Source organism: Sus scrofa, chromosome 9 (assembly GCF_000003025.6).
Source record: "Sus scrofa isolate TJ Tabasco breed Duroc chromosome 9, Sscrofa11.1, whole genome shotgun sequence".
NCBI classification, from domain to species: domain Eukaryota; kingdom Metazoa; phylum Chordata; class Mammalia; order Artiodactyla; family Suidae; genus Sus; species Sus scrofa.
Window position 1 is genome coordinate 136,104,207 of NC_010451.4, and position 27,693 is coordinate 136,131,899.

At 36.4% G+C, this 27,693-nt stretch overlaps 1 protein-coding gene across 1 annotated transcript in view; it reads right to left on the bottom strand.

The window, feature by feature from the left end:
• Positions 923–27,693, bottom strand: part of ZPBP (zona pellucida binding protein) — an 81,616-nt gene continuing 54,845 nt past the window's right edge. The window contains 1 exon segment of the mRNA NM_214106.1: positions 923–1,100. Within this exon segment, the coding sequence (NP_999271.1) occupies positions 1,006–1,100 (95 nt within the window). The 3' untranslated portion in view covers positions 923–1,005.

Here is a 27,693-nt window from a genome sequence, read left to right on the forward strand (position 1 = left end):
TTGTGCTAGATCCAACCTGTGCACCTTTGCCACTTATAAATGTTTACATCTTATGAAAGGAAGTAAGAAGAGAAAAACAGGGCATGTTCCAAGAGGGTATAAAGTGGACACAAATATAATTAAAGCAATAATTAGAAAGCAGAGGATTTACTAATTTTATAATTTACGCATGTATTTCCCCGGTGATCTTTCATATTCAAACACAACACTCCGGGGAAGAGAGGGGACTAAGAGACGGCAGCAGCACCTGCCTGTCACACGCCTTTCGGAGTGAAGGGCACAGAGAAAAGTTGGGAGGATTGCTTGATTTGTATCCCTAGCGGTGCTGTTGGGAAGGAAACTGCTGTTTCTCTTTCCAGACTGTGAAAGTTCACATGTTCGTTTAGGCACATACGGGGATTCCTCCTTCTAAAATGTGAAAAAGGTCATCAGAGGGGCTTTAAAGTGGGAAGTTTAAGCCTTACCACATTGAACGATATCAAAAGCCCCTAGCGTGTTTGCGAATTGGTCTTCAATGGCCAAAAACTGCAATAATAAGACTTGCAGGCTTTTAAAAAGTGACCTTTGAGCTATGAAAGGTCAAACTGTAAAGAACAAAATCCTATAAAATTAAAGCAAAGGAATGAGACAAGTTGAAATTAAAAATGACTGTGGAAGGATATGGTGGCCTGAGATGAGTCAACAAATAATGAAAGAATGGGCTATTTTTAAAAAATCATGAAAAATATTTTGGGCCAAGCCAAAATCGTACATTTTAAACTGTTTTTGAAACAGTAATCCAAGAAAGATTTTGGAGTCATATGGAGGTCTGGCATTAATAAGTAAAGATTATTGGATGTTCTATTCACAAAGCATTTAGAAATATGTTTCCATTAAGACGATGACACTGTTTTTTGGTAAAATCTAATATATTTAATTTTGGCACAATAGCAATTTATTATATATTAAAATTTCAAATATATATTTTTGTGTTTAATAAGTCACCAAAGAACTCAAAATAATGGCCTATAAGCATGCTTTTGCTCCAAACACCAGGCTGCTATTGCACTGAAGGCAGTGAATTCCGTCACGGGAGTTATAAGTTCCAGGGCTGCAGATGACTGTGAATAAAAAATAAGTGAATAAGTAACAGTCTCCTAATGCCATGTGAATTAACTTTACATGGAGGATAAATTTTCAAAGAAGGTTCTTTTTTTCTTTTTAATTGCAGTAAAATGCACATAACATAAAATTTACACTTTAACCATTTTTAAGTATACAGTTCAGTAGCGTTAAGTATACACAAATCATCCTAGAACTAATCTCCAGAACTTTCTCATGTGGGAAAAACTGCATCTCTATACTCAATAAACATCTCCTCCCTCCCCCTCTCCTAACCCTGCAGCCACCATTTGTTTCTATGAGTTCGACTCTTCTAAACACCTCATATAACTTTTCACTCTAATCCAGCTTAAACCAAGACGATGACCTGCGGTAGTTTTACTGATCACATGATGGTGACGTCAGAAGGCTGACTAGGCCACCCTGTAAATTACAGAAGAAGCCACAAGGGGCCAAGAGCCAAACGCGGCCATCGGATGGCTCATGATAACCACGCTTCGGACGCACAGAGACCGTTTCCTACGTGGGGAGGACTTGCAGATTATCTCTAAGAAGCCTCTGATTTCAAATCCTAGGTCTGTCACGCGCTAACGGAGTAATTGTAGAAAAACCACTTCGCCTAAAAGCACACAGCCTGGTCGTCACTAGCACGAGAATCACGCACAGCACGAGTGATACGACTCGCCTGCGTGAAGTGTGAAAGCAAAGAGAGGGACAAGGAAACCAAGTCAAACACATCCTCCGTCACGGATCACCTCTGGGATCCTCGGCAAAGCAGTCGCTTCTGAGCCCTGGTTTCCTCACTTGTAAAACAGGTGTAATAACAGCCGAGCCACCGGGTGCTGTGAGGACTGAAATCAGATGGCTGAGCTGAGAACCAGCAGCCTCTGACAGGTATCAGAAAGCGCTCAACCCTGTGCACGGCAGGGCCGCTGCCTCCCCTCGCTTGCTCCATTCGGGTCAGGGCTGCGAGGACCCTGCGTGCCAGCTGCCCTCTGATGGGGCCTGGGCCAGGGTCTCTGACTATCCTGGTCCTGCTTCTCTACTGCAAATGCAGCCAGCTAAGGGTTCACAAGATGCTGACAGCACATCTAAGGCATGGCTATTCCGGGCTACCAAAGGAGATTCTTTGTCTAGCACCATGATTTAATAATACATGTCACTGATTGGATCTGGACCACATTATATTATTTAATTCTACATCATTCTTTCTAAAATGCATTTTTCAAATTGGGAAATATCCTAACTGTCCCTCAGAGAAAGTATTTTCCAGTCGCAGTTCCACAGAGCTGCTCGAGTTTTAATAGACATTTTATTTGGAAATTAACATTTCAGACACGAAAAAAATATGGTAAACAAAGTTAAATAGATTTGTTGCAGTATTAACAAGGATGTTTACAGTGAAAATGTATATGGTAAAATTTTAATGATACTATGTTTCTCAAAGGTCATGGTACACTTTCTCTCAAAACATATAATATTTCTTGAAGAACAAATATAGAAATACTGAGCAAAGACAACAACTGTGAAGTCATTAGACATACAGAAGAGAAATCTGCATGCAGACTGACACAAACAGAACTGACACTGGCATGAAATCATTTCAAATAAAATTTAAATAATGATATTCTAATAAATATTCTTATAATTTTAAAAACCTTCATATGTGTAACATCGCCGAGTCCTTATTTGTAGCAGTCTCCTAGGCTATATCCTGAAATATTCTCTTTTAAGTGGAATTGAGAAAAAATGCTAAAATGTTATGTAAATTTAAAGTACAAACTTAGTGGAGTTATCTTCCAGATTTAAGCTTCTGTGAGTGAAACCTCTCCCAACTACAATTAAAAGAGCAGTCTGATTAAATACTGGTTATTTCAATAAGAAGAGAAAGCACTGGTGACTGATGGTATGGAGACATAAAGAAATAATAAGTAAACGCAGGGGAAAATCTTCACAAATTTTACATATGGAATAATTTCTTGCTTTTTTTTTTTTTTTGTCTTTTTAGGGCCACACCCATGGCACATAGAGGTTCCCAGGCTGGGGTGGAATCAGAGCTGCAGCTCACAGAAAAGCTGATCTTTAACCCACTGAGCAAGGCCAGGCATAGAACCCAGGCCTTTATGGATACTAGTTGTGTTCATTACTGCAGAGCCACGATGGGAACTCCCTCGAATAATTTCTTAAAAATGGAAATTTCTACTAGCCATAACAGAAAACAGTTGATACAAATGGTATTACAATTAAGAACTTGGTAAAAAAAATCATAAAAGTAACAATAGTCAAACAACACGACTAGGAACTAGCTGCAGATGTATAACCAAGAGTGGACATCATTCAGAAAACATAATTCATACAAATCAATGAGGAAAAGGACAAAAAACTGATTTAAAAACAGACACAAGAGAGAAAACGCAAATGTCCAACAATGCTACCGTTGCTGAGCCACAAATTAAGTACTTGGGAAACGGAAATAATCATCGAACTGTAATACCCCGAGAGTGGCCTCGGCAAGGTGGTGAACCAGGAAGCCTTCTGGGACGGGAGCCTGGAGCTTCCCTCTAACCGCGACAAGATAAAGGTGCGATCAAATCTCTACTCCGGCTCAACCCAATGCCAGGAGTCTCACCCGGAAAAAGAGACTGCCTGCAAACTGGAAAGGCACAGGGATGTTATCTTGTTTATAGATGGCATGATCTCAAGTGCAGTAAATCCTGAAGATTCCACACACACACACACACACACACACAAGCTGTTCATCTAAAAAAATAAACCCAGCAAAGTTACAGGATACAAAACTGACAAGCAAAGATTAGCTGTGTTTCTTCTATATGCTAACAACAATCTGAAAAGAAAATTAAGAAAAGAGTTCTCTACAACAGCATAAAAATACAACAGGAGAATTTAAAGGGGACAAATTCTTGTATCCTGAAAACTCCCAAAAATTGCTGAAAGAAACCAAAGAATACATAAATAAATGGCTCTTTTTTTTTTTTTTTTTTTTTTGCTTTTTAGGGCTGTACCTGCAGCATATTCCCAGGCTGGGAGTCGAATCGGAGCTACGGCTCGTGGCCTAAACCACAGCCACAGCAGTGCAGGATCTGAGCTGCATCTGTGACCTACACCACAGCTCACAGCAATGCCAGATCCTTACCCAGTGGTGGTGTTTTCATAGATAGAAAAATCCATCACGAATCACTTGAATTTTCAAGGGACTCAGAAGAGCCAAAACGATTTTGAAAAAGATTAACAAAGTTGGACATCTCTCACTTACTGACTAAGTACTACAAAGTGACAGTAATTTAAATGGTCTGGTACCGGCATAAAGGTAAAATTACAAACAAAAATAACAGAAGAGAAAGCTTAGAAAAAACATTCAAATAATTTTTAACAAAGGTACCAATATCATTCAATGAGGAAAGTCTTTTCAACAAAGGGTGCTAGGAAACTGGATCTCCAAATGAAAATGAACCAGGTTGACTCTTATCTTATGCCATATATTCAAAATTAACAAAAAATGGATCAAAGATCTAACTGTAAGAGCTAAAATTGTAAAAATTCCTCAAAGAAAATGTAAAGAAAAAGTTCTATGAGATTAGATTTTTCCATTTTTTTATATGACACCAAAAACATAAGGACAAAAAAACAAATAGGCAAGTTGGACTACGTCAAAACTACAGCTTTCTCTGCACACTTGAACCAAGGACGGGATGTGTGAGGACAAATCACGAGCAGGGGGCGTGCTATGCCTCTGCAAGCCCAGGACCCTCATCGGAAAGCCAATCAGCCCAAACTGTGAGCTCAGACTTCCAGCCTACAGAATTGTGAAAACAAATTTCTGCTGCCTAAGCCATCTGGTATATGGAATTTCGTCATGGCAGCCCACCCCAATACAGTATTTATCTGAAAGAACTAACAGTAGGATCTTGGAGAGATACTTGCACACCCGTCTTCACTGCAGCATTATCCCTAAGAGCCAAGAGGTGGAAGTGACTCAACGTCCATTAACAGATGAATGGATAAAGAAAATGTGGTACACTCGTGCTGGGCCACCTGATGTGATGTCAAGGATAAGAGAAGTTCTGGAGATGGATGGTATTGATGGTTACACAGCAATGTGAATGGCCATCTGTACCTTTCAGCATGCTTTCAACATTTAAAATGTTAAATCTTATGTATATTTTACCATAGTAAAAATGTGATGCATTACATATGCATCAGATTGCAAATATTTAAAGTTTGGTTATACAAAGAATTGGCACAGATGTAGAAAAACAAGATTTGTCTTCACTGCTGTTGCAAAAGTGTTTTCTAAATTTGTTGTATTAATCCAATCTGACATAGTTTAATGAAGTGCTTATCTTATGATCCAATATTAGCGAAAGACATTGAAGAATACTGGATACCAGGATATATAAACAAAAACATTCACAACAGCATTGTTTGTCATGGCAGAAAAACTGAGGAGCAGAAGCAATTTCAGTGAACAATAAAACCGATATACACTCCTGATAGGTTCATAACATATTATACAGAAATGAAATTATTAAAAATTGTGTTATAACTACAAAACTGTGAATGAATCTCCCAGACAAAATTTGCAAATAATGCGAATCTGTTAAAACAGCTTGCCATCGGACAGATTTTCAGACTGGATTTTTAAAAATCCAACTGTATGCTATTAACGTAAGATGCAAATTTTAATCAAATTAACCTATACCTGCATTGCACACACAAATAAAATCTCAACTACAATTTTACTTTAAGTAACTTGATAAATTGATTTAAAATGTGCAATTTTTAAAAAGAAAAAAGAAGGTGGTTTACTCTCTATACAGTAAGACATTTAATTACCACAGTTCAGTAAAACAAAAAAAAGGGATGCTTTAAAAGACATATATATTTGTGTGTATGTGAATATATGTGTATACACACACACACACCATATATATTATAAGTGTATACACACACACACCATATATATTATAAGTGTATATTTGCACACACAACACATATGGTATGTACTCTTATATCATGGGTCTAAAGGAGAAGAAACAAAATTTGAAATTAGTGAAATAAATTACTAGAGAATTTTTTCATGGTTGAGAAGCAGGTAGGAAGAGGAAACAAATAGAGAAAATAAGCAATAAGACACACTATATTAAACAAAAAATACCAAAGATAATGTCAACAATGTTAAAAAAAACAAGTAGCCAATAATTCTAATTCTAGCTTGTATTAAATTGATCAAACAGAAAAAAAAAATAGTGACAAAATCTGGGAAAAGGAAACATACACCATTGAATGGAACATACACTATTGTACTGAAGAGGCAGCAAAGACAGGCAAATACTAAAGGCATGTTAACTGAAAGAACAGAACTGTACTGAGGAAAATCATAGTGTGTTACAGCAGTGGGCACTTACCAGTCTATGCAGTGCGTGGGTGGCTAAAACTGAAGCAAAAATGATGTCCAAATTGGTTACAAAAAATAAGAGCACAGACCTCTGGGTCACCAGAAGCTACAGAAAGTAATGGGAGTAATTCAAGGAAACAGGATGAAACAGAAGCTAGGCTTCCAAAATCCTCATATAAACTCCATGCAGATCGCTGGCTGATGTGTGACCTTCCTTTGGGTCAATGATATTGCAAGAAGTTCGGCAAACAGCAAGAGTTTGAATGCTGAACAAACTAAGAATATCCTGCCTACACCGGGAGAGACTGTTTAGATTTTGAATCTAGCATATTATTAGAACATAAATCAACACTCTTTAGAGGAAAATTAAGCCAGAAGACGTTATATGGCATTCTCAATAAAGTGCAGCATATCATAACAATTATTAGATTGTCAAAAACACAGAAAATGGTAACTGACAGTCAAGAGAATAAAAACATTCAAGATAACAGAGAAGTGGTAATTAGAAGATAAAGACTTCAGAGCAGTTGGCATAAATGTATTTAAGGACATAAAGGACTAAATTACTGTAATAACTAAACAGATTGAAAAATTCATCAGAGAAATGGAAACTATAAAGCACAAAAATTAAAATTATAAACTGCAAAAGCAAAATATTTGAAGTGAAACAAAACAAAACTGGATTGCTTAAGAGCAGAATAAAGATAAAAACAGAATATGTCAATAAATAGAAAGACATACCTATAGAAATTACTTATTATGTAGAAGAAGGAGAAATAAGACATTCTGTTTGCTTGTTTTTTAAGGCCACACCTGCGGCATATGGAGGTTCCTGGGTTAGGGGTTGACTTGGAGCTGCAGCTGTGGCCTATGCCACAGCAACATCTGTGACCTACGCCTCAGCTTGTGGCAAGGCCATATCCTTAACCCACTGAGTCAGGGATTGAACCCACATTCTCACAGACACTATTGTACATTCTTAAGCTGAGCCACAGTGGGAACTCCAAGAGTATTTTAAAAAGTGAAACGAATAGAGTGACATTAGTGAAAATACTGGCAGGTCCCAAAGGCAATGCCAACTAAAGAAACATGAAAAAAATCAAACAAAGCTCTGAAGAACATCTGAAGAATCATGGAAATCATCTACAATCACAGTAGAAAGAAGCTAGACCAGTAACATAAGGAAAAACAGAATTTTCACAAATATGTGGAAATTAAACAACACAGGACAAACAGGATAATGATACCAAAGGGAAACTGGAAAACATATTGAGAAGAATTAGAATGAAACAAAACACACCAAACCATATAAGATTAAGTGAAAGTATATTATTTATTTATTTTTATTATCATTTATTATCATTTATTTATTTATCATTTATTATCAGAAAATTTATTATCAGAAAATTCCTATATTGAAAAAAAAAGATCTTATATCAATATTATAACTTTACACCTGAAGGGATGAGAAAGGAGCAAACTAAATCTATAGACAGCCAAGGGAGGAAATTTTTTTAAAAAAGATTAGAGTGAATATTAACGATATAGAAAATTTTTTAAATACAGAAGGGGAAAAAGTTAATTTTTATAAAGATTAAAAAAGGTAACAAACCTTTAGGTATATTGAGAAAAGAGAGCAGACACAACTTTCTAGTATCAGAAGGAAAGATGGGACATCACTACCAAACTTTCAGAAAAAAAGTGAATCCTAGGAATAATTATGTGCCAACAGATTAGGTAAGGTAGAAAAAAAATGAAAATATCTGGAAACATACACATTACAAAAAATGACTGAAGAAGAAACAGAACATCTGAAGAAGTCTATAACAAGTAAAAATATCGTGGGAGTTCCCTTCATGGCTCATCGGTTAATGAACCCTACTAGGATCCATGAGGATGCCAGTTTGATCCCTGACCTCACTCAGTGGGTTAAGGATCCGGTGTTGCCGTGAGCTGTGGTGAAGGTCACAGATGCAGCTCGGATCTGGCTTGCTGTGGCTTAGGCTGGCAGCTGTAGCTCCAATTCGACCCCTAGCCTGGGAACTTCCATATGTTGCATGCCACAAGTGCAACCCTAAAAAGCCAAAAAAAAAAGAAAACAAAACAAAACAAAACAAAAAACAAGTAAAGACACTGTGTTAGTAATTGAACACCTACAATAAAGAAAATCTCAGGGTGAGATGGCATCACTGGTAAATACTACCAAACAGTTAAAGAAGAATTAAACTTTTTCAAAAATATAAGAGGAGAGAGACATAGAGCCCACCAAAACTGAATCAAGAAGAAATAGATCACCTGAACAGACCAGTCACTAGAAGTGAAACTGAGTATGTAATAAAAACAAAAGTTCAAGACCAGACGGCTTCACAGGGGAATTCTACCACACATACAAAGAACTTATACCCATCCTTCTCAAACTTTTCCAAAAGACTGAAGAAGAAGGAACACTCCCAAAGACATTCTATGAAGGCATCACCATCCTAATACCAAAACCAAAGACACTACCAAAAAAGAAAGATATAGACCAATATAGACACAAAAACTCTCAACAAAATTTTAGCAAGTTGAATCCAACAACACATAAAAAAGATCATACACCATGACCCAGTGGGATTCATCCCAAGTTCACAATGATGGTTCAACATATTCAAATCAATCAATGTCATAAACCACATTAACAAAAGAAAAGTCAAAACCCACATGATCATCTCAACAGATGCAGAAAAAGCACTGGACAAAACCCAACATCCATTCATAATAAAAATTCTTACCAAAGTGGGTATAGAAGGAACATTCCTTACATAAGAAAAGCCATTTACGGCGAACCCACAGCCAGTATAATACTCGAGGGAGAAAAGCTGAAAACCTTCCCACTAAAATCTGGAAAGAGACAAGGGTCACTCTCACCACTCTTATGCAACATAGTATTGGAAGTCCCAGCCACAGCAATTAGACCAAAAAAGGGGGTGGGGTCGGAAAGATATCAAAACTGGAAGAGGAGAAGAAAATTGTCACTGTATGCAGACGACATGATGCTATACATAGAAAGCCATAAGGACTCCACACACTACTCAAACTGATCAATAAATTAGGCAAGGCAGCAGGACCTAAGAATTAACATTCAGAAATTGGATGCCAATAGTGAAATATTAGAAAAGAAATATTTAAAAATACATTTTAAAATTGCACCAAAAATATAAGATACTTAGGAATAAACATGACCAAGGAGGTGAAAGACTTATACACTTAGAACTACAAAATATTAATCAAGGAAATTAAAGAGGATTCAAAGAAATGTAAAGATATTCCATGGGCCTGGATTGAAAGAATTAATATCATTAAAATGGTCATACTACCCAAAGCAATCTCCAGATTTAATGCAATCCCTATCAAATTAGCCATGACGTTTTTCACAGAACTAGAACAAATAATCCAAAACCTTATATGGAACCATAAATGATGCAAAATTGCCAAAGTAATCCTGAGTGGGGACAAGCAGAAGGCATGACTCTCCCAGACTTCAGACTATGTTACAAAGCTAGAGTAATCAAGGCAGTTTGGTACTGGTACAGAAACAGACATACAGATCAGTATACAGAACAGAATAGAGAACTCAGAAATAAACCCAGACACCTACGGTCAACTAATCTTCAACAAAGGAAATGAATATAAAATGGGGAAAAGAGTCTCTTCAACAAGTGGTGCTGGGAAAATAGGACAGCTGCATGTAAATCAATGAAACTAGAACACACCCTCACACCACGCATAAAAATAAACTCAAAATGGCTTAAAGACTTAAACATAAGACAAGACACAAAAGAACTCCTAGAAGAGAACATAGGCAAAACATTCTCTGACATCAACTGTAAAAATGTTTTCTTAGGTCAGTCTCTCGAAGCAATAGAAATAAAAACAAAAATAAACCAATGGGACCTAATCAAACTTTGCACAGCAAAGGAAACCATAAAAAAAAAAGATAATCTACAGAATGTGAGAAAATAGTTGCAAACAATGCAACCAACAAGGGCTTAATCTCCAAAATATACAAACAACTCCTACAACTCAACAGCAACAAAACGAACAACCTAATCAAAAAATGGGCAGAAGACCTAAATAGACATTTCTCCACAGAAGACACAGATGGCCAACAGGCACATGAAAAAATGTTCAACATCACTAATTATTAGAGAAATACAAATCAAAAATACAATGAGGTACCACCTCACACTGTTCAGAATGGCCACTTTTAATAAGCCTACAAATAACAAGTGCTGAAGAGGGTGTGAAGAGAGAACCCTCCTACACTGCTGGTGGAATGTAAATTGGTACAACCACTATGAAAAACAATGGAGGTGCCTCAGAAAACTAAATACAGAATTACCAGGAGTTCCCATTGTGGCTCAGCAGAAATGAACCCTATTAGTATCCATAAGGATCAGGTTCTAACCTTGGCTTCATTCAGTGGGTTAAGGATCTGAGGGTGCCATGAACTATGGTGTAGGTAGCAGACACAGCTTGGATCCTATGTTGCTGTGCCTGTGGCATAAGCTGGCAGCTACAGCTCCAAGTAGACCCCTAGCCTACCAACTTCCATATGCTGTAGGCATGGCTCTAAAAAGCAAAAAAAAAAAAAAAAAAGAAAAGAAAAGAAACAAAAAACCCAAGAACTACCATATGACCCAGTGATCCCACTCCTAGGCATATATCTGGACAAAACTTCCATTGAAAAAGACATGCAACCCTATGTTCAATTCAGCACTATTTACAATAGCCAAGACATGGAAACAACCTAAATGTCCATTTACAGATGAATGGATTAAGAAGATGTAGTACATATACACAATGGAATACTACTCAGCCATAAAAAAAGAACAAAATAATGCTATTTGAGGCAACACAGATGGAACCAGAGATTCTCATAATAAGTGAAGTACGTCAGAAAGAGAAATGCAAATACCATATGATATCACTTATATGTGGAATCTAAAATAGGGCACAAATGATCCTATCTAAAGAATAGAAACAAACTCATGGGTATAGAGAATAGACTTGTGATTGCCAGATAGGACAGGGAGGGAGTGGGATGGACTGGGAGTTTGGGGTTAGTAGATGCAAACTATTACATTTAGAATGGATAAGCAATGAGGTCCTTCTGTATAGTGCAGGGAACCATATCTAGTCACTTGTCACGGAATATGAGGAGGATAATCTGAGGAAAAGAATGCATGTGTGTGTGTGTTTATGACTGGGTCACTTAGCTGTATAGATGAAATTGACAGAAATTTCTGACAACGAAGCCAAATAAAGACAGGGAAATAAATATTAATATCTCTTTTGAATGCAGATGCAAAAATCCTCAACAAACTACTATTAACCACTTATAGCACTATATTAAAGCAGTATTCTCCATAATAAAGCAGGATTTAACCCAGGAACAAAAAGGTGCCTAAACATATAAAAACCAATCAGTGTAATATACCATATAAATAGAAGGGAAAAAACTATATGACCATCTCAGTTTATGCAAAAAAAAAGCCATTTGACAAAACCCCAAATTTTCATCATAAAATACTCAAAAAACAAGAAACAAAGTAGGAAAAAAATTCAATTTGAAAAAGGGCTTTTATGAAAAACTCAATGCTAACATCATCTTCAATAGTGAAATATTAAAAGCTTTCCCCCAAGGCAACAATGTCCTAGGGGAATCTCTACAGAGAGTAATTAGGAAAGAAAAAGAATAAAGGCACCTGAACTATGACAGTAAACTAATTGTAGATGACCTGATTATGTGTATGTATACACATATGCACTGTGAGAGAGAGAGAGGAACCTCAGAATACACACACACACACACACACACACACACACACACACACACACACACTACTAGAGGTCATAAAATAATTTTTGGTAAAATTACAGGATACAAGATCAACAGAGAAAAATCAGTTATGTCTATACATTCACAGTGAAAAATCCCAAGAGGAAATCAGAAAAACAATTATATTTACATTATAATCCACAAACAATATAGATGTAAAGTTAACCAAGGGGATTAAACACTGTACAATTAAAATTATAAAACACTGCTGTAAGAAATAAAAGATATAAATGGAAAGACAGCCTATGTCTTAAAGACTTAATATTGTTGGGTGAAGATAACAATACAGTGCAAAGTGATTTAGAGATTCAGTGCATTCTGATGCAAAATTCCACCACTTTGTCTTGAAGAAATGGAAAGTTGATCCTCAAATTCACATGGAATTGAAAGGGTCCTCAAATATACAACATAGTTTTGAAAAAATGAAAAAAGGTAGAATACTCACACTTCTCAATTTCAAAACTCTCTACAAAGCTACAATAATCAAAACAGTGTAGTACTAGCTAAGGAGAGAAGAAACACTAAGGGAATGGAAGTGAGAGTCCAGCAATAACCTCCTACATAAACGGCCAAGCTCTTTTCAACAAGGATGACAAGATCATGCAAGGTGGAAAGAATAGTTTCTTCAGGGAAAGGTGCTGGGACAACTAGATAGAGATACGCCAAAGAATACAATCGAACCCCTAACTCATATTGTTTTACAAAAAGTTATCTTGGAGTTCTCATCATGGTTCAGCAGTAATGAACCTGACCAGTATATCCATGAGGAGGTGGGTTTGATCCCTGGCCTCGCTCAGTGGGTTAAGGGTCAAGCATTGCAGTGAACTGTGGTGTAGGTCACAGATGTGGCTGGGATCCTGCAGTGCTGTGGCTGTGGTGTAGGTCAGCTCCTGCAGCTCCGATTCAACCCCTAGCCTGGGTACTTCCATGTGCCACCAGTGCGGCCCTAAAAAGACAAGAAAATAAAAATAAAGACAAAATAAAAGACAGTAGAGGACTTTCCTAGACATTTTTTCAAAGAAGATCTACAAGTGGTGACCAGGTATAGGAAAAGATGCTCAAGGTCAACTGAAATTTGGGAAATGCGAGTCAATTCTGGGATATACCACTTCACATACAAGAGTATCTGTAAGTTTTTTCAAAGGGCAATCACAAGTGTGGTTGAAGAGAAACAGATACCCTTGTATCTTCAGTTGGACTTTAAAACTGTATAGGCACTCTGTTAAACAGTCTGACTATTACTCAAAAAGTTAGAGAATTGCCCTATCATCCAGCAATTCCACACTTCGTCTATAACCAAAAGACTTGAAAATGGGTACGCAAGCAGATACTTCTTCATGAATATTCACAGAAGTGGTATTCGAAATAGGCAAAATGTGTAAACAACCCAAATGTCCCCAAATAGATGAATAGTAAAAAAAAATTAAGTATAAACAAACAATGCAATATCATTCAACCATAAAAAGAATGATATACTAATACATGGTACAGTGTGGGTGAATCTTGAAAACATTATACTAAGTGAAAGAAGCCAGACAAAAATGATACATATTGTATCTTTTCACTTACATGAAATATCCAGAATAGAGACAGAAAGCAGACTAGGAGTTGCCAGGGGCTGAAGGTAGAAAAAAACAGGAAGTAACCATTGTAAGCACAATTTATTTTTGAGGTGATTAAAATATTTGGGAATTAGACAGAGTGGTAGTTGCAAAATATTGTGTACTAAATGCCACTCAGTTGTACTCTTTGAAATGGTTTTATGTTACATGAATTTAAATTTAATTAAAAATTGACTTGAGCTTCCCTTGACCCATGGGCCAGTATAAATTGGTATAACGTGTATAATTGATAATCAAAAAGGGAGGGCAGAGAGAATAATGCAGACAACAATAAATGACATAAATGACCCCAAATCCTTGAATCAAAGAAAAAACATAAATGAATAGATCAAAAAAACTCAGCAGGAGTTCCTTTCATGGCTCAGTGGTTAATGAACCATGAGGATGCTGGTTCAATCCCTGGCCTCACTCGGTGCGTTAAGGATCTGGCATTGCCGTGAGCTGTGGTGAAGGTCACAGACACAGCTCAGATCCCCAGTTGCTGTGGCTGTGGTGTAGGCTGGCAGCTGTAGCTCCGACTCAACCCTAACCTAGGAACTTCCATATGCCACAGGTGCAGCCCTAAAAAGCAAAAAACAAACCAAAAAACTCCATGAAATGTACAGAAACTCTACCCCTATGCACAACAAAATCAAACTGCTACAAGCCTAAAATAAGGATAATCTAAATGCTATAGAGAAAAAAAAATGACACATTAAATGTGGGGGAGGGGAGGGAAGAATGATAAGTAGCAGCTCACTTCTCATTAGAAACAATAACTGCTAGAAAATAGTGGAATATTAGTCAGTGATGAAAAGAGATAAATTATAAAGACACGGAGACATAAATGCATACTACTAAGTGAAGGAAGTCAATCTGAAAAGGCCATATACTCATGATTCCAACTACATAACATTCAGGAACAGGCAAAACGAGGGACACAGTAAAAGATAAGTAGTGAGGGGACAAAGGATGAACAGGTGGAGAGCAGAGAACTTTCAGCACAGCGAAGCGACGCTGTGTGATACTCTAGTTGTAAACATTGTACTTTGTCCAAAGACCACAGCACGTACAACGCCAGCAGTGAACCCTAATGCAAACCACGGACTTCGGGCGGTGATGTTTCACTCACTGCAGGTTCGTCAACATAACAACTGCACCACTCTGTGGAGGGATGCTGCTGATGGTGGAATGGAAGCATGGGTGGGGCCAGGGGACCTATGGGAAATCTCGGTACCTTCCATTCAATTGCAATTTTGCAATTTTCCATTCAATTTCAATTTCAATCCAAAAATTCTCTGAAAATAAAGTTTATTTTTAAAAAAAAACCCTGAAAGGTAAAAAAAAAAATGGTAATAAAATTTAGAGACACTGTAGAACAGTAACCCTCGCTACAAGCAAGGCTGAAGGACATTCCTCCACTTGAAGAGAACAATGACCAGAAAGAATAAAGGGAATAATTTACCATTTTGCCTGAAACAACCAAAACATAATAACAGCCACATAAATACATGGAAAATGGTTTTCAAGAAATTGGACGTCAAAGCAAGAGGGACAGTGATCCCAAGGGACAGACAGGAGACAAAATCCACGAGCCCTACAATTGCTGGAGCTTACTGCCTTCAGTGGGCTTCCAACTCGTGGCACACAGAACTGAGCTGAAGCTCAGCAACGTCCCTGAAGTTCAAAGTCCAGAAAGACCATCAATGCCTGTGAACCGGGAAGGAGGTAACCGCAGAGACAGGGAACCAGACGTCAGAAGAACACGCTGCTTGAATACACAAGAGGAACGAGCACGTGTGTCTGAGGACGCTGTCTAAATATGGGGGAAGGATCATCAGCTTTGCGAACACGAGAGGAAAGGGTGTCAGGCAGTATCTGTTCCCAATAACCAGAATGACAAGTTCATGTTCAAGGCACTCGAAGAGCACTTAGGAAGAGGGTAGAAAATGATCAGCTTTAGACAGAATACTGAACCACAACCGCCTATTAAATCAGAAAAGCAAGACATGAAGTGATCAAATTGTTTCTAATGATGTATTAACTGCATCTGGAAAAAAAAACCCACAAATTCAAAGGAATACAAAGACATGCAGCACCAAATAAGGTAAAATCACAACCCACCCAAAGATTACTAGGTATGAAAAAGAGGAAAGGGAGTTCCTTCATGGCTCAGCAGGTTACAAACCCGACTAGTATCCGTGAGGATGCAGGTTCAATCCCTGGCCTGGCTGAGTGGGTTAAGAATCTGGTACTGGATCCAGCAACGTGGGATCCAAGATCGGTGTAGGTCACAGACACAGCTTGGATCCTGCATTGCTGTGGCTGTGGCACAGGCTGGCAGCTGCAGCTCTGGGAACCTCAATTTGCTGCAGGTGCAGCCCTGAAAATCGAAGGAAGGAAGGCAGGCAGGCAGGGAGGAAGAAAGAAAACACATAAGGAGGGGAATACTCAAACAATGAAAATCCAACTAGAAAATAGGAGGTGAAAGACTCATAAACTAAAAACTATAAAACATTGCTGAGAGAAATAACAGTAGACCTAAATAAATAGAAAGTCATCCTGTGTTCCTGGCAGGAAGACTTAATATTAAGACGTCAATATTAACCAAAGCAATCTAGAGCTTCAATGCAATCCCTATGAAAATTCCAACAGCTTTTTTTTTTTAAGAAAGAAAATGAACAGCCAATCCTCAATTTGCATTAAATTGCCAAGTGGCCAAAATAGCCAAAGCACAATCTTGAAAAAGAAGAACAAAGCTGGAGGACTCATGCCTCCCAATTTCAAAATGTACTACAAAGCTCCATTAGTCAAAACAGACCTAGAGAGTGATGGAATAGAAATAAACCTATTTATTTATCACCAGCTGATTACCGATAAGGGTGCCAAGTCCATACAATGTGAAAATAATAGCAACAAATGTTGCTGGGAAAATTGTATTTACACAAGCAGAAAAATGAAGCTGGATCCCTTATTCCTACTATATTCAAATATTAACTATAACCTAAACATACAATATTTATATATAATGCCTAATAATTCCTTGAAGAAAACGTAGGGCTAAGAGTTCCCCTTGTGTCACAGCAGAAACAAATCTGACTAGTAACCACGAGGTTGCAGGTTCAATCCCTGGGCTCGCTCAGTGGGTTAAGGATCTGGCATTGCCCTAAGCTGTAGTGTAGGTCACAGGTGAGGCTTGAATCCTGTGTTGCTGTGGCTGTGGTGTAGGCTGGCAGCTACAGCTCTGATTCGACCCCTAGCCTGGGAACCTCCATATGCGGCAGGTGCAGCCCTAAAAAAAAGAAAGAAAATATAGGGCTAAATCTTCATGACTCCGGGTATGGGCAATAAATACTTAGATATGGCAACAAAAGAAAAAATAGATAAAGTGAACTTCGTTAAAATTAAAAAATTTTGTGCATCAAAAGACATTATCAACAACTTCATCAAATGGCTAAGAAGGAATATCAATAGGGTCTGTCTTTGACTGGCACAAGATATAGGCACTAATCGTAAGTGATTACATTGATATCTAACAAAGTAGACGTCTAAGCAAAGGATATCATCAGGAGTAAAGAAGTAGTACGTAATGATGGAGAGTCAAGTCATCAAGAAAAAAACAGCAATTCTAAATATGCCTGTTTACTTAATTACTAGGTTTCAAAATACTCCAAAGAAAATAAATAGTCCAATCGACAATTACAGCTGGCAGCGTCAACATTTCACACTTGCCAATTCACTTAACGAGTGGAAACTAGAACAATAGGGATATAGAAGACTTAACTTCTACCTAAATGTCAGAATAAATTATTATTCAAGAGAACATGGAACATTCATCAACATATCCCTAGCCCTAAAACACTTCTCAAAACAACGAAAGGATTTAAAGTATTACAGGGTAAAACGGAAAAAAATTAGTTGGAAATCAACAATATAAACTGTTATTGATACTGATCTGTTTGTTATATGAGAATCAAACCAAATACCACTAAATGAGCCCTGGGACAAGGGAACTGGAAAATATTTTGTACTGATTGAAAACTAAATAAAATTAGTGGGATGCAGGTAAAATAATGGTATGGAGAAATGTATTGCTTTAAATACTTATACAAGAAAAGAGAAAGGAGTTCTTGTCATGATGCAGCAGAAACGAATCTGACTAGGAACCATAAGGTTGTGGGTTCGATCCCTGGCCTCGCACAGTGGGTTAAGGATCCAGCGTTGCTGTGAGCTGTGGTGCAGGTCACAGATGCAGCTCAGATCTGCCATTGCTGTGGCTGTGTCATAGGCTGTCAGCTGTAGCTCTGATTAGACCCTGAGCCTGGGAACCTCCATTTGCCGTGGGTGTGGTCCTAAAAAAATAAAAAACAGAAGAGCGCGAAAGATATAATATCAATGTGCTATGCTGCTCTCTTAAGAAACTAAAGAAAGAAGAGCATATTAAGTTTCAGATGAGGAATAAAGCAAAAATTATAAGGAAATGTTAAAGTAATAAGAGATATTAAATAAAAATCAGGTAAGTGAAAACTCCAATAACCTCAAACCTGGCTGTTTGAAGGGACTAATAAAATGGACAGCCCTCTAGCTAGAGCTTGTAAAACCAAAAACCAATTAGTCAAGACAAATGAGTAATAGCATCGAGAATGAATGAAGAAAGATCACTACAGATTCAATGACTGTTAAAATAAGACAATGCTGTGATAAATTTGCGGAATAAGTTTAACCATTTATGAAAATGGACAGACACCTTGCATGTACAAATTATAAAAATGGACTCCGAAAACCTGAAAAGCATTCTGTCAATTAACAATTTTAATTAAAATTCTTCCCACAGGGAGCTACGGTTCTGCTGAGGTGGTCAAATCACCCCATGCCCATTCAACCCACTGGTTATGCCTAAAAACAAGAACTGAAGATTGATTAACTATCTGGTGTCTCTAAAAAGCAAAGGAAATGAGATGAACTCACAAGGGTAGTCAAAAGAAGCAACTCACCCAGAGGCAAGTATCTCATTTGTTTTAGTTTCTCTCTCAGCCTCAGCACTGGGGTTCACTGATTTACAGAGCAGCGCTGTGCAGGTAGACAGAGCTCTGAGAAAACACATGCCATCCTTCTGGCCAACGGACTCAGGGGGTAAAGCCGAGGGAGCCCACAGTGGGAGGGCAACTCATGAGGCAACTGATGCTAAGAAAGAGTTCCCTTAATCCTGAGTATGAGCCTTCACAACACTCAGCAAAACCTGTATATCCCGTGTACGCCACATACAGTGTAGTGCAGTATACAAGCCAACATACAAAGGCTTAGAGAACTAACCTGAGAATGGAAACCATACGAGCTGCATCCTAACTCCTGAAGATGCATGCAGGGAAAAGAACCCAAACTAGCATAGCCTTTGAGAACCAAACTGGATTTGCATTGGATTTCCTGCTAGGATAAAATTCAACCTTTTCCAGATCATTATAACAGAATTCAGAGAATATATAACATGCCATTCATAGTCATAAGGTACAACAAAAATTAAGTCAATATCCAAAAATCCAGGAAAATTTGACCTATTACTAACAAGAGAAAAAAAAAAGTAACTTCAGGATGAATGTTTGAACTATCAGACAACATGCTAAGATATATCAATAAATGAAATAAACTGAAGAATGGATATTTTAAAAAACTTGTAAAACAATCAGAGGTGGAAAGAAACAAAGCCTCGGGCATCTGTATTATATCAGTTGGTATAACCTATGGGTATTATTGTCAATACGAAAAGATGAATACGGCAACTAGAGATGGGCAATAGAAGACCTATCAATATATAAAAATGATACTACAGCATTTGGCAGACTACATAAATTTACAGATTCAAGTCTCCCAGAGAACCCTAAACAGGATAAATTCAAAGAAAGTCATGTCTAAAAACATCACATTCAAAATGTTGACAAGATATACGTGTGGAGAGCAGCTGGACAAAAGTGGCAAATTATGTACAAGGAAACAACAACTTAAATAACTGTGGATTTCCAACCACAGCCATGCTGGTCAGAATGCAGTGCACAACAGTTTTAAAGGCTGAAAAAATATTTCAACTCAGAATTCTATACTTAGAGAAAATATCCATCAAGAAATAAAGAACAGACATTTATAGATACAGAAGAGTTGTCTTCAGATAGAAAACAGGTAAGAGAACTTGCCACCAGCATATCTGCTCTACAAGAATTTCCGAAAGAGTAAATTCTTTCAGATGACATAATATGTAAGGAAGAGGAAAACTTGGATATTCAGGAATGAAAGAGTATCAGCAATGGAAAACATCTGGATAAATTTGAAAGACTATTTTCTCCCTTAAGTTATTTAAAATATGTAAGAATCTTAAAATAAAAATTATAATAGATCTTGGAGGAATTTTCAGTGCACCTACATGCAGGAAATACGATTATGACATAAAGAGCAATTTTGAGAAGAGGTAGCCAGATAAAGGGCTCCTGAGGATTGTAAAGTTTCTACGTTTTGAATTAGTGAATTAGTGCAATATGAACTAAAGTAGACAATGAAATTGTAAGTCTGCATACTGTTTACCAAAAACATACAAAAAAGTACAGTCAAAAAGGAAATTGAATGAATTAAATACAGCTAACTTACCATTGAATAATTTAAACTATAATACTTAAAATATTCAAACAATGTATTTTTTAAAAGGTTGCGGATCAAAAACCACAGGAGGCAAACAGAAAATAAATAATACAATGATGTAAACATTTTAATTGGCAGGCAAATATTGACAAACTAGACTTAAAAAAAGTCAACTATAAGCAACCTACAGTAGATATACAGATCAGCTAAAGGCACATGGCAAAAAAAGACAGTGAAGATAAGAATGCTGGAACTGCTACACTAATATAAAATAAAATTCAAAGAAAAGGGTAATTAGGTGAAGACAGACATTTCATAATTATAAAAGGGGAAATTCATCAGAAAGACAAAAATACTGAAATCTGTAGGTGCCTAAAAATAATCGCTAAGGGTTAAAGAACAATTCCACTGTCAGGAAATAACTAGATCTTAAACTATTAACGACTTGATCTGCTTATATTTTCAGAACACTACATCCAACAACTGCAAAATACCCATATTCTTCATTAACTTCAGTCAACACAGGCCGTATAACAGACTATAAACCAATTTAATGAGTTTAAATATTCTCTAACTACATACTAATTAAATTAAGTGTCAAGAACAGTAAGATATGTAGAAAAACAAATACCCAAAATAGTTTTAATTTAACAACAAGGAAATGTGACATTAAAATTAATGGAATGAATTTAAAGCACTGCTTAGGAGAAATTATAGATCAATAAATTGATAGATGCAGCTTTTATTGGAAAAAAGTAAAATCAATGACAAAAAAAAAATCCCAAGAACTCACAAAGTCTCCTAAAATATTGAGTTTAGCAATGTATCAGGAAGTGAAGTCGAAAAACAAAAACAATATTTCTAAATACTAGCAATAAACAATTGGACTCCAAAATTAAAACTACAATACAACTTAGCTCTCCTCAAAAGGAAATCATTAGATATGAATATAACAAACATCTTTAAGATTTGTACGATAACTATAAACTACTGATCACAGAAATCAAAGATAACCTAAATAAGTGACAGATACACTATGTTCACAATTTGGAAGATTCAGCACTGCAAAGGAAATGCAAACCTAAATTCTAAACTGATCTATATGTCTAATACCACTGTTACGAAAATTCCGCAAGTATACTTCCATTTTTGTTGGTACATACAAAGCAAGTTGATTCAAATGTTATATGGAAAAATAAATGAGCTGGAATAGTTCAAACGACTTTGTGAACTTAAAAGTCAACAGCTACAGTAATAAAGACAGTGTTTTAGTGGAATAATAAACACGTGGATCAACAAAAAAGATCACTTTCCTGATTAATTCCATCAAATAGTAAGAGACAGAATAACACCAATTTTACATAAACTCTTTTGGAAAATAAAGTTGGAGGGGAGAATGCCAAATTCATTTTAGGATGCCAGTGTAACTGTATTTCATAAACATGACAAAGACACTATAAAAAATACAAATGAATACTCTCCTTGAAAAAGGTATGAATGTTAACAAATTAAGTCAAACAATAAATAAAAAGGATAAAAGATCATGATCAAGTAGGGTTTATCTCAGGAATACAAGGTTGGTTCAATATTAGAAAATCAATCAATACAAATTTCTACACTAATATAATAAAATAAAAAAATCTTCTGTTTATTTTTTAAAAGTTCAGATAAAGAATGAGGTAAAATTCACCAACTATTCATGATCAAGACTTCAGCAAACTGAGAATAGTAGGGATCTACTTCAAATTGACAAGTACCTAAAACAGTGCTAGTGCTAATATTATATTTAATGTTGAAAAAGTTATTTATATCTAATATTGAGGTCAGGATAAAAATGCCTACTTTTATTTCTATTCAACATCATACTGGAGAACCTAGTTATTGCAATAAAGTAAAAGGAAAAAAGGCACATATATCCGATGAAGAAGTAAAAATGTTATTCGTAGATGATATGCATACTCATAAAAATACAGAACTATAGAACGATTATCAGATATAATCACTGAATTAAACAGAGACACAGAATCTAAGTTAATACCTAAAAATCAACTGTATTCCTATACACTAACTGGAAAATTAAATAATTAAAACAAGTAAATTCACAGGAGAGGAAAAAAAGTAATATGAATAAATATAAGAAAATATTTGCTAGATATACACAATAAAAATTACAAAACATCCTTGAAACAAATATAAAAGGATTTACACAATGAAATCACCATATTCACTGTTTGGAAGACAGTATGTTTAGGATGACAATTATCATCAATTTTGTCTCTAGAATCAATGCAATCTACTCAAGTTGCAGTAGGCTTCTTTGTATAGCTTGACATGATAATTCTAAAATTTATACGTAATTCAAACTGAAAAAGCAAAGCAAATTTTCAATGTAATACAGTAGTTATTATAAAGCTACATTAATTGACCCTTTTGTACTGGTGAAATGTTAACATAAAGATGAACAGAGCAGAATTAAACCCCCATGAATAAATAGCTGAATTTCTGACAGAGGTAACAAGGGAAATTTAATGGGAAAAGAAAAGTCTTCAACAAATGGTGCTGGGTCTTCAGGTTTGGCTATCTGTGTTATAAGAAATGACTACTGCCCTGGATATCTGCATTGTAAAGGATGACTACTGACCCTTACCTCACATCAGATAGAAAATTTAACTTAATACCTATTATAGACTTAAATGCACAAACCCAAAGCGCTAAACAAAAAGCAGAGTAGAAAATCTTTGTGACCTTAGGGTAGGAAAAAGTTTATTAGAACACAAAAACATATGAACTGCAGAATAAAAAAATTAATAAATTGGACTTCTTCAACTTTTTTTTTAAACAAAAATGAAAGCCATAGTCTGAGAGAATATATTCACAGCACAGAAAAGAACTTTTATCCATGTAAACTAAGAATTCTTACAACTCAACAAAACAACCCAATTTAAAAATGGAAAGAGCTTTGAACAAATACTGTACAAAAGAATACCAATATCCAATAGGAATTTGAAAATATCTTTTAAAAAGGAAAGTTAAAATAAAAAACACAATGAGATACCACTACACATACATAATTGGAATGGCCAACATTTAAAAGAGTGACTATTTCTCATGCTTCGGAAATTATTTGGAACAACTGGAACTCCACAACGTTGCCGGTAGAACATGAAAATTGTATAGCCACATTAGAAATAATTTGGCTTTTTTAAAAAATAAAGTTAAATACACTTACCATATGACCCAGCAATCGCAAGCATAGGTATTTTCCAGAAGAAATGAAAACATATGTCCACACAAAGACTTGTACGGGAATGTTCATAGCAGCTTTATTTGTAATGGCCTAAAACTGGAAACAACCCAAATGTCCATCATCAGGAGAATGGATAAACAAAATGTGGTATATCCATACAATGGAACACTACACAGCAATAAAGAGGAGCAAACTATTAACACATTCAATAATACTGATGAATCTCAAAATCATTATGCTGAATGAAAGAATTCAAAGATTATATATTGCATGACTACATTTATAGAAAATTATAAAAATGCATGCAAGTATATATTAACACAAAACATATCAGAATTTGCTTGGGAATGGATGCTGAAGTAGGGTTGATTACAAAAAGGCATAAGCAAAATTCAGAACTATGGCAGAGATGCTTTTCTTGATTGTAGTGATAGTTTCAAAGGTGTATACATGTTCAAGTCATTTGACTGTATAATTTCAACTGATGTGTAGGTAATTGTACGTCAAGGTTGAGCCCCAAAAAGCACATTGGTACCATTTTTTTTTTAATGGCTGCACCCATGGCATATGGAAGTTCCTGAGCCAGGGCCTGAATTCAAGCCACAGCTGTGATTCTGAACCCACTGCACCATATCATCTGTTAGTCGGATGATAATCCCAGATGTATTCCAGCTGAGGCAATGCCAGATCCTTTAACACACCTGGCCAGGATAGAACCCATGCCTCCACATCAACCAAAGCCACTGCAACTGGATTCTGAACCTACTGCACCACAGCAGGAATTCCAAGGTAAAACACCATTTATTTATTATCACACAAACCAATAATATTTGCTATTGGTTGCTTCAAGATGAATTAGAAGTATAAAATCCTGAATTGGTGTTAAAAAACCAACGGACACATATATGCCAAAAGGGAAGACAATGGATTTGCTGAGGCCTTCACGGGAGGCTCTGGCTGTGCCCTATTAAAACGTTAGGGTATGAAGCAGTGCTGGAATATGAAACTTGTCTGGAATTGGTGATAGGCACGTACTTGTTTATAACACCATCTTCTACATTTTTAGACATTTGAAATATTACATTATAAAAAATTCTGTTTCCAAAGAGCCATAATAAATCAAAGGCACATGTGCACACACGCACACACACACACACACACACACACACACACACACATTACACACACACACGCAATCTTCCCCTGAAAACCAAAACTAGACAAGCGTCAAGGTGGAGTTTTTCAATAAGGAATTAAACACTTGAAGGAAAAACTGTATAAATTTTACATAAGCCATTTAGAAAAAGCAGGAAGAGAGAATGTTTGCAATTCATTACAATTGTACATATATTTGCAAGAAAAATACAGGCCAAAGTTTCTCATGAATATAGACACAAAAACCCTTAAAAAATGTCAGCATCTAAACCTCAGTGATATACAGAAATTGTGAATAGTGATGACATACAATTTATATTATAGGTCATTTTATACAAAGTTGGTTTAATGTCTATGTATCAATCAACGCACCATAAAATATATAAAACATGATCATCTCAAGACAGGACAAAATTCAATCTCATTCATGATGAAAAATAAAATAGGGAATGGAACGGAATTTCCTTCATCAACCTGATCAATGGCATCTCTGAAAAGCCTCTAACTAATATCACGATTGCTAATTGGGAAAGCCCACAGGCCCTGACAGTTGGAACAGGCAGAGAATGCTGACCACTCCTGCTGAACACTTTTCTGAGCATTCTGGCCAGATTAATGGGGCAATAAAAAGAAATTAAAAGCATGGAAATTATTCCTATGTGAGATGATCAGGTATGAAGAAAGTCCTAAAAATAAAAAATAAACTCTTAGAACTATAATTGAGGCTTATTAGCAAGGCCGCACAATGCAAGGTCAGTATCTCTAGAAGAAAATAAGAGAAATTCTTCATAACTTTGGGGTAAGCAAAATTTCCTTGAATGGACATAATACCTTTATTCCATTAAGAAAAAATGGAAAAACTTAGTCTTGTCAAAACTGAAACTTCTATATTTGAAAGAAACCATTAAGAAAATAAAAAGAATATATATGGACTGGTTTCCAGATATATAAATAAGTCTTGTAAGTCAATATTTAGAAGAAAAATAACCTGATAAAAGGGCAGAGGAAAAGATTTGAACAAACAGTTCACAAAAGCATATATGTAAGTGCTGAAAGAAAAAATGAGAAGATATTTGATATAATTAGGTATAAGGTAAATACAAACTATATTACAAATAAAACAGCACTACACTCTGATCAGGATGGTTACAATAAAAGATGGACAGTTTCAAGACTGTAAGAACGTGAAACTAGAACTCTCATGCACCGCTGGCGGACTCGCAAGGTCCTACAACCACTTTGCAAAAGCCGAGGTGTTTCTGAACAACTTAAAAATACTTTGCCACATTACCCTCTTACTTAACTCCTGTGTATTTATCCAAGAGAAATGAAAACATAGGTCCTCAAAAAACAAATGCAGACATGTTCATACAAGCTGTATTCACAATAGCCGAAAGCTAGAAACAACCCAAATGCCCGGCAAAAATGGAATGAATGAATAAACCGTGGCACATCTAGTAAGTAGCTGTAAGTGGCTGTGAACATAAGGGAACAGTCTGGGGAATGCAAATCTCTATCTTCATAGCAGTATCGGTAAAAAGGCTGGATACGCTTGTCAAAACTCCCTGAACTGTACAATTAAAACGTGCCCATTTAAAACTAAAGTGAGTGCATTTATTACACTTTCATAACATTGACTGAAATGTGTTTCCACAAATACCACATGATCTTACTTATGTGCAAAATCTAAAATAGTAACTCATAGAAGCTGGACGTAGAATAGCGGTTCCGGGGACTGGTGAGAGGGAAAAATGCGGAAATGTTACAAAGTTTCCGTTATTCAGGGTGAATAAATTCTGGAGATCCAAGTACAGACTCTAACCTGCAATAGTATATTGCATGCTTGAAATATGGTAAAACAGTGAGTCTCAAGGGATCTACGAGAGGCGTGGAATGTATGGGTATGTGAACTAGCTTGACAGCGGCGATCACTAGTAATGCATACACACAGCAAAACATTGAGCTACCCCAAATACATGCGAGTGTTTGTTAATTATACCTCAATGAAGATGAAAAACAGAAGTAGGGAGATAACACCTTTATGACCATGAAGCCTCCTTGCTAAGGCATAATCCTCCCAGGCCTACTGAAAATGAAAACTGACCAGCTGACTTGAAAAGAAAGGGGGGCATAAAGGGCTCGGTGGCCCACTGTGTTTCTCGAAGACGGAAATCTCTATCTTCATAGCAGTCTTGGTAAAAAGGAAGCAGTCTTGGTAAAAGGATGAGTACCCCTCCTAACATTCTCACACTGACCCATCGGAGCAGCAGAGTCCACCCGTGTCATCTCCTCTTGACACGGAACTTTGTATTTTAAGTGACACTAGCTGACTTCCAGGCTAGGTCATAAAACACACGGCTTCCATAATTTTCTTAGTCCCTAAACTTTTAGACTCCACCCACCCTGTAAGGTAACAGTGCCCAGTGCACACACAGGGCCAGTAAGTGGGCATGATCCCAGGTGTTCATATGGAAACCTTCAAGAATAGCAGGCTTATGGTCAGAGTAAACAGAAATTCTCACTTCAGTAGTGGGGATTGTGGCAAATAAATATCAAAAACAAGACCAGAAGTGATTGAACTGTTTCCAAACAATTTTTCTGTGTGTTCCAGAACAAAACTCAATAACACAAAAATATAAAAATACAAAAATACTGAATATCAAACAAC